The sequence below is a fragment of the Plecotus auritus genome (assembly GCF_963455305.1).
Source record: "Plecotus auritus genome assembly, chromosome: 1".
NCBI classification, from domain to species: domain Eukaryota; kingdom Metazoa; phylum Chordata; class Mammalia; order Chiroptera; family Vespertilionidae; genus Plecotus; species Plecotus auritus.
Genome location: NC_137770.1, coordinates 202486682 through 202498765, shown reverse-complemented (window position 1 = coordinate 202498765; position 12084 = coordinate 202486682). Strand labels below are relative to the sequence as shown.

Genomic DNA, 12084 nt, shown 5'->3' with positions numbered 1-12084 from the left:
CCTTCTTTTCCTTCAGGTCTCAGAAAAATGTTACCTCCTTAGAAAGGCCTTTCTTAATCACTCAATCTAAATTAGGTCCTATTCCTTCACCATTACGCTCAATCACATTATTCTGTTTATTTCATATCTTACCACACTTTGTAATTACCTTGTTTGTTTATATTTATACAAATATACTTACTTGTTATGACAAGTAACTCAAATGAATATTTAAAAGTATTTGAGGGCATAGACCTACTCCTATTCATTTTTTAATTTCAAATCTTTGAAAAATTGGCAGATAGAATATACATTTTAAGAATCTTGCTTCATAAACAAAGATTTATAAATAAAATAAGATTTTGATTTGGAGAATAATTTCTTGAAATTGAAATTTTAGGGAGTGGTATGAAATATACAGTGGGGCAAAAGCAGGTTTACAGTTGTATGTGAAAAGAGTCTATTCTTATATTATTAATTATTGTATTATTTTCCAATGAAACAACTATAAACCTACATTTGCCACACCCTCTATGAATTGGTGAAGAAATTGGAATTAGAAATGTGTATTTAAAAATATACTCTCGCTTTGATTATAGATTTTTCAATGTTTTTGCAGTGCTAAATAATTTTAAGTGACAGCTATTATGTGATTTGAATGACTAATCTCTGGAATTATATTCTGTATTATTAACATGACAGCTCTCTCATTTTTAGGTCCAATATATTTAAGTTATATCAGCTATTAATTTTAGGCAACTCTCCTAATTGAAGAACTCATCAGCTATCTTTGCAGCTTCTTTCCTCTACCAGTCATTGCCCTGTTAGTGTCATAAAATTCATCTAAATTGTGTTAAACCAAAAGCAAGGCTACATAAGCCACCTTACCAAATCAGAGAGCAGATAGGAACTGTCTGCCAAAAATCTGAAGGATGCCCCTAGCATGACAGACTTTTAGAACTGGACAATATCTTAAAGATCATGTAATAATCCAAGGCCCTCATTTTAAAAGGGGTGACACTGCTGTTCTAATAGGTTAACTGACTTATCCTTCCCAAACATAATTTCCTAATATGGTATCTCAAGTTTTATTTTCAGTAGAGTCTTAAGGAATTAAGTTAGTAGCATATCAATATCTAGAAATATATTGACATAATATTAAGATGAATCCTCCTTTTGCCATCTTTCCTGCATCTTTTGAGCCTTTAGGTCTTCTCAAATTCTTCTAGGGACCTCTGCTGTTCCCGTGATAGTGTCAAGATTTCAATTATTATTCTATTTTAAAACGTAGTTTGATTTAGCAAAATACCAAGCGAATAGTGAATACACTCAATTGTACGTATTTCATATTGGCACCTCCTTCAAGTCTATTAGCCTGTGGGTTAATAGCTGCATATAAGTTTTGTTCAGATTCTTTGAAAACTTACTTGTGTGTTTGATGGGTGTTGCTAGAGATGACCATCTTTCATGTAGAGTAAATGGGTACCCACTGATAATGCCGTGGTAGGTTGGTCATCAGTGGCAATGATGATTGAGCACTTATGCGGCCCAAGTCTATTATAACCACTGGGCATCCTGATGCACAAACCATTCTAGAATCTAGAAACGATTCAGTTCCTCTTATAGAGGGACCTGCATTTCACATAAGTTAAAGGGGCCTAGGCAAGTCTTTAAAATCTATTCAAGAATGCTCCACATAGTTCGAATATGTCACCACAGCAGTTTTCCCATTTTCCCAGCTGCTGATGAAAGCCTAGCTTGCCTGTTCAGACAGCGATGGGTCCTGACAGGGTTTTAAAATATGCCCTTAAAACAACAGGGACCTTGAAAACCCAGCTAGATCCTTTCCTCTCTCCTGGCAGAACCACACTCAAACCATTCTACCCAGATGAAATTTCCTGCTGTTTTTATGTAGTAGTAGATAGACTCCATAACCTTTCATCACCGTTTGCTGGCATTCACAGTGGGCAAAATTCGGATTGGCATTTCCATCCCTCAGAGCAGGACCCTGACATCCCGGAGTTGAAGCCCACTTCCTTCCGGAAGGATGAAAGGCACCTAAGCACCTCGGAACACTCTGCCACAACCCACCACCCTGGCGGACAGGCCTCGATCCGCACGGGCCGCTTTGGCGTCCTCGCGGGGCGTGCTGCGGCGCGGCAAAGGCGTCCAGAACCGAAGCACCCAGAGCCGCAGTCCGTGGGCCGGAGTGGGCACGCGTCTTTCTCGCGAGAGTTCGCGGGGTGGGGGCAGCTGGGGGCCGGCGAGGAGGAGGCGAGGGGTTGCACTGCGGCGGCAGCGGTGGCTGTTGTTCAGGGGCAGGCGAGCGCCCTTTCCCCGCCTCCCTTTCCTTCCCCTCCCACTGAGCGACTCGAGCTGAGCGCTTCCCACTTCCGCCCCCTCTGCGTGCCATTGGAACTAGAGTAGCCGAGCAAGTTGCGGCCGCGGAACCGCCGGCGCTGCCCTGCACCGCCTCTCCTCGCCTTCCTCTCCTTTTCTCTTCCTCCCGGGCCGCCGCCGCCGCCGCGTCCGAGGCCTTGCGACCACCGACCTGCAGCCCGCGCCGCGGCCGACATGAGCTTCTTGTTGTGAGTAGCCAGGCCCCGCGCGCCGGCTTTGTTCAGGCGACCTGGGCCGCCGCCCCCGCCCGCCTCGGCCCGCGGCCCCCTCCCGCCAGGTCCCGCGCTACCCGGCTCGGGCGTTCCCACCGCGCGGGGCTCCGGGAACCTGCCCCCGCGTTCGCGCTGCCCGGCCGCCGCCGCCTCCCCGGCCCGCCCCGAGCACGCGGGGGACCCCCAAGTCCCGACACACCCGGTGCCTGCGTTCGCATTTCTCTATCACCGCAACCTCGCCCTCTCTGGGTTTTGTTTATTTGCACGCTCTGAAGAAATACCTCCCACTCTCCGCATGACCCATATCCGACGCGTGCCGTCGCCTGTTTCAGTCTCCTGCCCATTGCTTTTTTTTCTGTGTCCCAAGCACAGAAGATAGAGCGCCGTCCTCCCCACCTCCCCCCAACCCCCGGTCACCCCAGGACCCTTTACCAGTACACTTCCCTCTTAGGTTTTTAGGAAGTTGGGGTGACAAGTCCTGTGGATGTTAACACACTTAACGAGGCTGTTTACAGGTCAGGACGCCCTGGTGACAGCCTGATGGAGTCTTGGGGTCTGGAGCAGCTTCTTGCTTCAAGTCACATGCTTTCCTGAAGAATATGGGCTTTATCTTTTCAGACAACCACCAACTAGGGCTTGGGTAGTGTGCCCTAGGTTGATTAGGTCCCCTGGGGACTTGTTTTGCAAATCATCTGTAAATGACAACTTAGTTTAGTACTGGCTGTCTTTTCCCTTCTCTTACTACAAGACATGTTGGGGGGCGGGGTATGGGTAGAAAGATGGGATGGCCAGATAGGGGTATGGAGGCAGCAGACAAGCCTCACGTCCTCGGAAAACAGGACCTTGCACCCCGCAGAAGGCTTCCTTATGATTCATTCATGTTTAATCTGTGGTTAGAAAGCTAATAAAAGCTCGAAGCTTGAAACCCACCCCATACTCTACTGTTGTAGAGAAAATATCATTTAATGATAATTTTATGTTCTGATGCTCTTTCCCCACCTTACATAATTTTTAGTCATCACCTTGGCACTTGAATCCTGAGAACTTAACCCTTATTTTCACATGCTCATATCTAGAATATGAATTCTTTTTAGGGTGTTTAAGCAAAATTGAGAGATCACAGAAGACAAACCTGCAGACAGACATTCTAACATGCATAAGGGGCCTGGCTTTTGTCATCCTGCCTAACACATTTGAGGTTGTGAAGCCTTTGTTTTGGTCTCATCCTAGAAGTTGAGTTTTTCAGATAAATGGTGATAGATAAGAGGACTGGGTGACTTCAGTCTTTGTTTTCTATTTTAGTTTGAGTCAACATATCCAGGCATCTCAGCTTGAAACTTCTCATCTTGAGTCTGTTTGCATTGCTGATGTTTTATTTCTTCAAGAACTTAAAAGCTATCTTCAAAATAGTAATATAGGTGATGTCCATGACTGCTGCTGATGGGCTTGTGTCTCTTGGAACTCACAGCTCAATTGGTTGAAACAGGGAAGAACTATATTTGGCAGAAATTTGGGGCTGGACAAGGTTTTGGTGGTATTTTCTGAATACAAATGTAATATTTTTTACATGGCTCAGTATTTATTAGCTACAGAAATTCAGTGGATAAGTTAATTTCTCCTGAAACATATTAGCTGGTACAAAAATGCTTTCCTGAAGAATATGGGCTTTATCTTTTGCCATTGTATATATATTCTCTCTCTCTCACACACACACACACACACACACACACACACACACACACACACATATATACACATATATATATATGTGTGTGTGTGTGTATATATATATATATATATGTACACACACAACATTAGAGTGTACTGTTTGAGGCACAATTTTTCAGTCAGGTTGCATATTACAGTTAATACTAGTAGATTCTCAACATCTTGAGCCTGTGTGCTTAGCAATCCAAAAGAGTAATCCAACATTTTTGGTTTTGTTTTTTGTCCACCATGACGTTTAAAATCTGAAGTGAATACCTTGTAGATAAAAATTATTAGAATGTAAAGAACAAAGTTTTGGTTATTTCATCTGTTATTTGGTATGGTTTTCTGAAAATTATTTCTATACCATCAGGTGAGCAAAGAAAATAAGAGTTGCAATTTAGGAGTTAAATAACAAATACTTTCTTCCAGTTCTAGGAAGCTTCCTCGTAAGGTGACTATAAATGGATGGAGCTCAGGAAATAAGGGCAATGCGAGATAGTGTTAGAAAGGCAATGACTCATAACTCATGAGGGCTTTTAGATAGAAGGAAAGAATTTTAGTTAAAAAACAAAACAAAACAAAAAAAAATCCTTCAGCCTGGCTGGTTTGGCTCAGGGGTTGAGCGTCGACGTATGAACTAGGAGGTCATGGTTCAATTCCCCATCAGGGCATATGCCCAGGTTGCAGGCTGGATCCCCAGTAGGGGGGTGTGTGTGCAGGAGGCAGCCTATCAATGATTCTCTTTCATCATTGATGTTTCTTTCTCTCCCTCTCCCTTCCTCTCTGAAATCAATAAAAATATATTTAAAAAAAAAACATTCATTGTGCCAGGCACTGATACAGGCATTGGGTATCATTTGTGGACAAATTGGATAAATATTCCTGCATTAGTGGAGCTTACATTAAGCAACCATATAGTATGGTAAGTGGTCTTAAAATGCCATGGAACAAAGTAGAACAGGGTGAAGAGGTTTTTTTGGATAGGAAGGTGAGGGAGATTAGGTAATCCCCAGAGGGTGTCCAGATAATCTGCAGCAGTGACGCCTTTGTGTAGCTTTTGTACAAATTTGCAAATAAATTTGCACTGCATATGTAGATCTGACTGGGACAAAGCTGTGGTTGTGCTGCAAATTGGCCTCCATGCATCTTCAGGTTGAGCTAAACTCCCCAGATGGTGCCTAGGGAACCTTCACAGGAACCTAATTTAACTTTGTAGACTCAAGTTTTTAAACACAGCTTCAGGACTTGCTGTGTTCTCTAGGCATTGTGCAAGAAGTGGGACTTCAGAGCTGGTAGACAGTTTATAAATAGTCCTCTATAATAGATGTAATACAGTCATTGGGGGTCCAAAGAATATGGAGCAATCTGATTTGGGCTCAGGGAAGGTTTCATGAAAAAAGGGATGGATATTTAATGGATGATATAACAAGAGTTCTCTAAAAGGGAAGGGGACATGGGAAACGGGAGATTTCAGTCAGAGGAAACATGGAGGCCTGAAATTGCCTGTGAATTCTCCATTTTCAGGTTTGTCCAAGAGGCTGTTGAATTTTGAAGCTAGATGGGCTCTATCAGTAACATAACTTACCTTTTTTTTTTTCTGAAATGGTAAAATCACCAACTTCAGGTTACTGGCCTAATTATTGTCCATGATAGAATTGGAACATAGTCTCTTGACTTAAGAGTTTTTCCTCCTCTGACATTTTAAGCATATAAAATTCAGGGAAATTTAGGATCAGAGTGAGTTCTTAACAATTACTCAAAAAGAGTGTTGAGTGTTCTCTGTGTTTCTAGCATTTTTAAATTGCACGTATCTTCTGACTGATGGAATTCCACAGAAACATTAGACTTGGAACAGAGTTAAAACTAATACAGCTAACTTGAAAATGCAAGTCTGTAGGAAAGGTGGTTTAGGAATGAGAATGAATATAAACCAGGTTTATTTCTGTATAGGAAGAAACAAAGAGATAGGCTGAGAAAGGAAATATTTGTTGAACATTATGCTACAGAGCTTCCATTTGTCTTCAACAGAATAGCAGTTTAGTAAAAGAGATCCAGGATTTATTTCATTGTGTTTGTATGTGTCTGTCTCTTGCTTTTCTGTCTACTTGTCTCCTTCCTACCCTCCCTCCCCCAGCATCTTTGTTTTCTGGCAAATGACTTTAGTATTTCAGTATCTTCACCTGTGAAAGAAAATGATGATAATAAAATAGCTAGCTAAGTACTATATGTCAGGCATAGCAGATGAAGAAACTGGCAAAGAGAGGTTAAATAATTTGCACAAAATTATGTAGCCAGTCAGTGGTATAACTGGGATTTGAATCCTGGCAAACTAGATCCAGAGATCTTGCATCATACTGCCTTATCTGTAATTGATAAAATTATATAAAAAGGTGGTATTCAGATCTTGTTTTTAAGAGAAATCTTAGGTTACTAGGTATTAATATCTCAAATTACTGGGATCATTTTGTAAGGTTCACCAAGAATATAATGGTGGAAGAGAAAATAGAAACCTTTAAATTTAAATAATACTTGTAAATTATTTTTTTACTTCCATTTTTAATGTAAAAATGATAAACATGGTGGAGAAATTATGAAATACTGCTAAGAAAATGAAGCAAATAGTCACTCATAATCACACCTTCAGGGATAACTGTTATTTGTGTTTTATGTCAATAGTTATAATTCTGCAACATCATTTTGAATGGCTGTCAACTAAGTATTACCTTAACGGTTTTGTTACCTGACAGCCTGGTTTAATATGTTATGCTCTTTTGGTGGGAGAAGTGGAAGTAAATATGGTCATCTTTTCAGAACTAAAGTTTGAGGAATTGCAGTCAGTTGGCTGGTCTTAGTTTACTCCTCCCATCTGATATAGGATTGCTTTTGTTTTACATTATTGAGTGCAAAACAATTGCTATGTGATTACTTTTATCTTTATTGCCTTTTTTTCTTGATGTAGTTGCAGAGTTTTTGTACCTTTGGAGTTTCTGATACATGAAAGAACATGTAGACCTTCTCTTCAATTTTATATTAGAAATGAAGCAGAATAGCTATGAATTATTACATGAAAAATGGTATCTGTTAAGAATGTTAAATCCTATAGAAAACTTTTTTTTAACCCTCCTTCCCACATTTCTATATTTTTCCTGATATTCCTGTGTTTAGGACCATACCTCAGATGTTGGAGGATTAGAGATACTGAATGTAAAAGACCTCAGTAAATTGTAATTATGTGTGCAGCAATGATACCTAGTTCATTACCAATATCTCAATAGTGCGATGATTGCTAGTAGCTGTTACTATATTTTATAAACATTCATCATTTCTGATTACTTAAGTTATAGCCAATTTCTGTGGGTTTATTATCATATGTATCAGTGCTACTTTGATTTTCTGAGGATTTTGAAGAAAAAAAAAAGACAAGCAGGAGTTAGAAGATAAGCAAATATTGTTTGGTAATAGTTTAAGTACCTCATAGCCAAGTAGCCTTATTGTTACCATTATTTGTGATGAAAGATTGAATTTCTTATTGCTATTATTGTTTTATCTTTCTGCCTAAGTTCTTTTGTTGTTTTCAAATTGAAATTTGATGAGAATAGTTCAATAGTTATATTGGGTATTAGAAAGAATATTTTTTGTGTGTTTCTTTGTAGAAAGAGATCATGATATAACTTAAGAACTTTCTTAGTATTCAGTGTAAATACAGAATATTTAAATAGAAGCAGGAGACGTGAAAGTCCTTAATAGCAACTTTTTTTTGGTTATCTTGCTGCCCAGATCATGTTTTGACAGAGCCCCAGCGTGACCTTCCCACTCTAGAGAATTCTTCCTTTGCTAACACCCTGCAGCAAAGGAAGATTTCACTACTGAGATAGCTCTTTGTTTAAAAACTCCCTGTGAGAATGATTTTTACTCCCAGATGCCCGATTTCAATGTCCCTAACCTTTCCCCACACTCTGCCAAAATATTCATCTGGCTCTCTTATTACGATTATTATTATTATTATTATTATTATTATTAGTCTCACCCAAGGACATGTTTATTGATTTTAGAGAGAGAGGAGAGGGGAGAGAGACAAACATCGATCCATTGCCTGCTGTACGTGCCCTGACTGGGGATTGAATTTAGAAACCTAGGCACGTGCCCTGTCCGGGAATCAAACCCTCAATCTTTAGGTGCACAGGACAATGCTCCAACCAACTGAGCCAATCTGCCAGTCTATCTTATTTTTAACTCTTAGGAATGGCACTTTTGAGTCAGTGAATAACAAACCAGTTTGTCAAAACTGATGTTTAGAAACAAATTAAGTTGTGGTCTCTGCCTTTAAGAATCTTAAAATTGGAGACTAACATGTGACGTGGTAAAATCACCAATAATTGCTTTTAACTCATGAGTTTTAAGTCCACTGGCTAATGAACATTTAACATTATTATTTTTTAAATATATTTTTATTGATTTCAGAGAGGGAGAGAAAGATGAGAGAGAATTCATTGATTGGCTGCCTCCTGCACACCTCCTACTGGGGATGAAGCCTGCAACCTGGGCATGTGCCCTTGATTGGAATTGAACCCAGGACCCTTCAGTCTGCAGGCTAGAATGATGCTAGAATATAATTTAAACATTCTTTGTCGAGGTTTCATCCACTCAGCCAAACCAGCTAGGGCGTTTCAACATTATTGATGACGCATTTTATACAAATTTCTTTGCATGTAAGTGTAAAATAGTTGTATTTGGTATTTATAAAAGTTATAAGGTGTACCTAGTATATTCATGTATTCAAAATGGTAAGAGTTTTGCAGATGTTTGTCTCTGTATTTTCGGCATGGGCCGCTTCTATTGGATAGATTTTGGGGGCTGCCCTGCTTGGTTTTGGCACTGCTGCCACTATCTCTCTAGTCTAACTCTGCATTTTTTAATAAGGTAAGGAAGTGGCTGGAATCCTTTGTCCCACAGATACAGAGTAAAGTGGCCTGGAGTGGTGGGTATAAGGAGCCTCCATATTATCATTCCAGCCTCATAGGTGCCCTCCTGCCTTGTTCTCCCCCACAGAGCTCAGCCATTTTATTTGTATTTCTTTCAACATGTATTTCTTCCACATCTGCCTGCCTTTGTGAATGCCGTTCCTGTTATTCTGGCTGGACTGCCCTTCTTTTCCCCACCCTCATTTCTTTAGTGTTGGAGCCAGCTCTTTCCCTGACCTGTACCCCCTTGCCAATTTGTTAGATACCATTTCAGTGTCCTCTGTAGTCCTTATTATATAGCCCTCATAAAAAAATACTGTTCTGGTCAGTTTTCAGGCCTTTCTTCCTCATCAGAGTGCGTGACCTCTTTGAAGATGCATTAGTTTCAAAACTACTTTTAAATTTCTACCACCTAGTATAGTGCCTAGTGTATATTACACACAGCTTTAAAAAAACCGTATCAATGACATCTTCAAGTGTTTTCACAATGGTAGGTGGAGATATGAGCGATTCTCTTCATTCTGCTCTAATTTCCCCCTTCCAAAGACTTCTGGGGAAATATGAGTAGACTAGAGGCCCGGTGCATGAAATTCGTGTATGGGGGGTGGCCCCCTCAGCTCACCCTGCACCCTCTCCAATCCCCGGGACCCCTCGGGACCACTGGCTCCTAACTGCTCACCTGCCTGCCTGCCTGATCACCCCTAACTGCCCCCCGCCTGATGGCCTGGTCACCCCGAACTGCCCCCTCTGCTGGCCTGGTTGCCCCCAATTGCCCCCACCCTGCCAGCCTGGTTGCCCCTAACTCCCACCCCGCCGGCTTGGTTGCCCCATACTCCCCCCCCCCCCCACTGGCCTGGTCACCCCAAACTACCCCCCCTGCCAGCCTGGTTGCCCCATGCAGCCTGTTGTTCGGTCGTTTGCTTGCCCCTCACTGCCCGTCCTGCCAGCCTGGTTGCCCCACGCAGCCTGCTACTCAGTTGTTTGGTCGGCCCTCACTAACCCCCCTGCCGGCCTGGTCACCCCACACAACCTGTTCGGTCATCCGTTCGGTTGTTTCGGTTGCGACAGTCGCTTAGGCTTTTATATATGTCGATAGCTCCTGTGCACAGAAAGGTTTGGGATACCTGCTTATTGGATTTCTATTTCACAATTTTGTAGAGATCTTGTTTTACCCTTCTTTCAAGGATTGGCATATGCCTGGCACATGTAAATTGTGTTCCAGTAGCCGTGAATGAGAGTAACATTTCCCTCATCCCCACCACCGTTGCACTACTAAGAATAATAATCATGAGAGCTTCTTGGGCTTCTATATTTACACCAAGCAAATCTTTTGAGCCCTAACTGGTTTGGCCTGCGGACTGAAGGGTCCCAGGTTTGGTTCCGGTCAATGGCATGTACCTTGGTTGCGGGCACATCCCCAGTAGGGAGTGTGCAGGAGGCAGTTGATTGATGTTTCTCTCTCATCGATATTTCTGACTCTCTATCCCTCTTCCTTCTTCTCTGTAAAAATCAATAAAATATATTAAAAAAAAATCTTTTGGAAGATTCTCCCAAAGAATTTCTTTTGTCATAGAGTGCTTGCTTCCATTGCCATCAACCTTTTTTTTCTCTTTTATTGTAAAAGGAAAAAATAGTATCTTTTTTTTTTTTTTTAAATATATTTTATTGATATTTCACAGAGAGGAAGGGAGAGGGATAGAGAGCTAGAAACATCGATGAGAGAGAAACATCGATCAGCTGCCTCCTGCACACGTCCCACTGAGGATGTGCCCGCAACCAAGGTACATGCCCTTGACCGGAATCGAACCCGGGACCTTTCAGTCCGCAGGCCGACGCTCTATCCACTGAGCCAAACCGGTTTCGGCAAAAATAGTATCTTTTATGTTAAAATTTAGAATGGAGCTCTTTGTTAATAAATGAAATTTAAAAATTAATAGTCGTGTGAAAAGTAATGCTAGAATATAATTTTAAAATTGTCAATGTGTTTACAGTTAAAATACTAAATTTTAAAATACTAATAACTTACTAGGAAAATATTACTTTCTCCAAGATGAGCACGGATTATAATCTGTAAAGGAGGACAAATTGAGATTTGTAACTCCAATCGAATTTCTTGTTTCTTAGTTATCTTTCTGATATTTTAATGCAGATATTAAACTGATAAATTAATGCAAATAATAAACATGTTTGGGAGGCATATGGCTTACGTGGAGCTGTAAATATCCTGTAGATTCTGGAGGTAGATTAAATTTTTACCTGTTACTCTTATCAGATTTATCGCTTTTCTCATGAAGTCTGCTAGAGAACTATGCCAGGGGGTTTTCTTTCTGGATTATTTCAAGGTGGGGAAATTTTCCCCAAAGCGTAAATAGTAGTGTCCAACTGTTAGTGAATCTGAAGACTGTGCCTTTATGATACGGTTATAGTTTTTGAGCATTTATAGGTCAAACTATTTATAAGCATGAGTAAGTTATATGTTATGACAACTTAGAACATTCTTTTTTTAAATTTTACTTATTTCCTCACCCAAGGATATTTTTTCCCATTGATTTTTAGAGAGAGTGCAAGGGAGGAGGGGAGAGAGGGAGAAAGAGAGAGAGAAAAAACCATCTATGTGAGATAAACATCAATTGGTTGCTCCCTCATGGTCCCCACTGGGGTGGTGGATGGAATCTGCAACCCAGCTATGTGCCCTTGACAGGGAATCGAACCTGAGACCCTTTGGTGCAAGGACCAATGCTCAACACTGGCCAGGCCAACTCAGAACATTCTTTATCATTTTATCAGTAAATACTCTGTATAATTGTTTTTTTTTTTTTAAA

At 40.9% G+C, this 12084-nt stretch overlaps 1 protein-coding gene across 1 annotated transcript in view; it reads left to right on the top strand.

The window, feature by feature from the left end:
• The first annotated feature begins 2228 nt into the window (after positions 1-2228).
• The window catches only part of MOB1B (MOB kinase activator 1B), a 59585-nt gene continuing 49729 nt past the window's right edge, over positions 2229-12084 (top strand). The window contains exon 1 of the mRNA XM_080687834.1: positions 2229-2567. Within this exon, the coding sequence (XP_080543960.1) occupies positions 2554-2567 (14 nt within the window). The 5' untranslated portion in view covers positions 2229-2553. The remainder of the gene's footprint in view (positions 2568-12084) is intronic.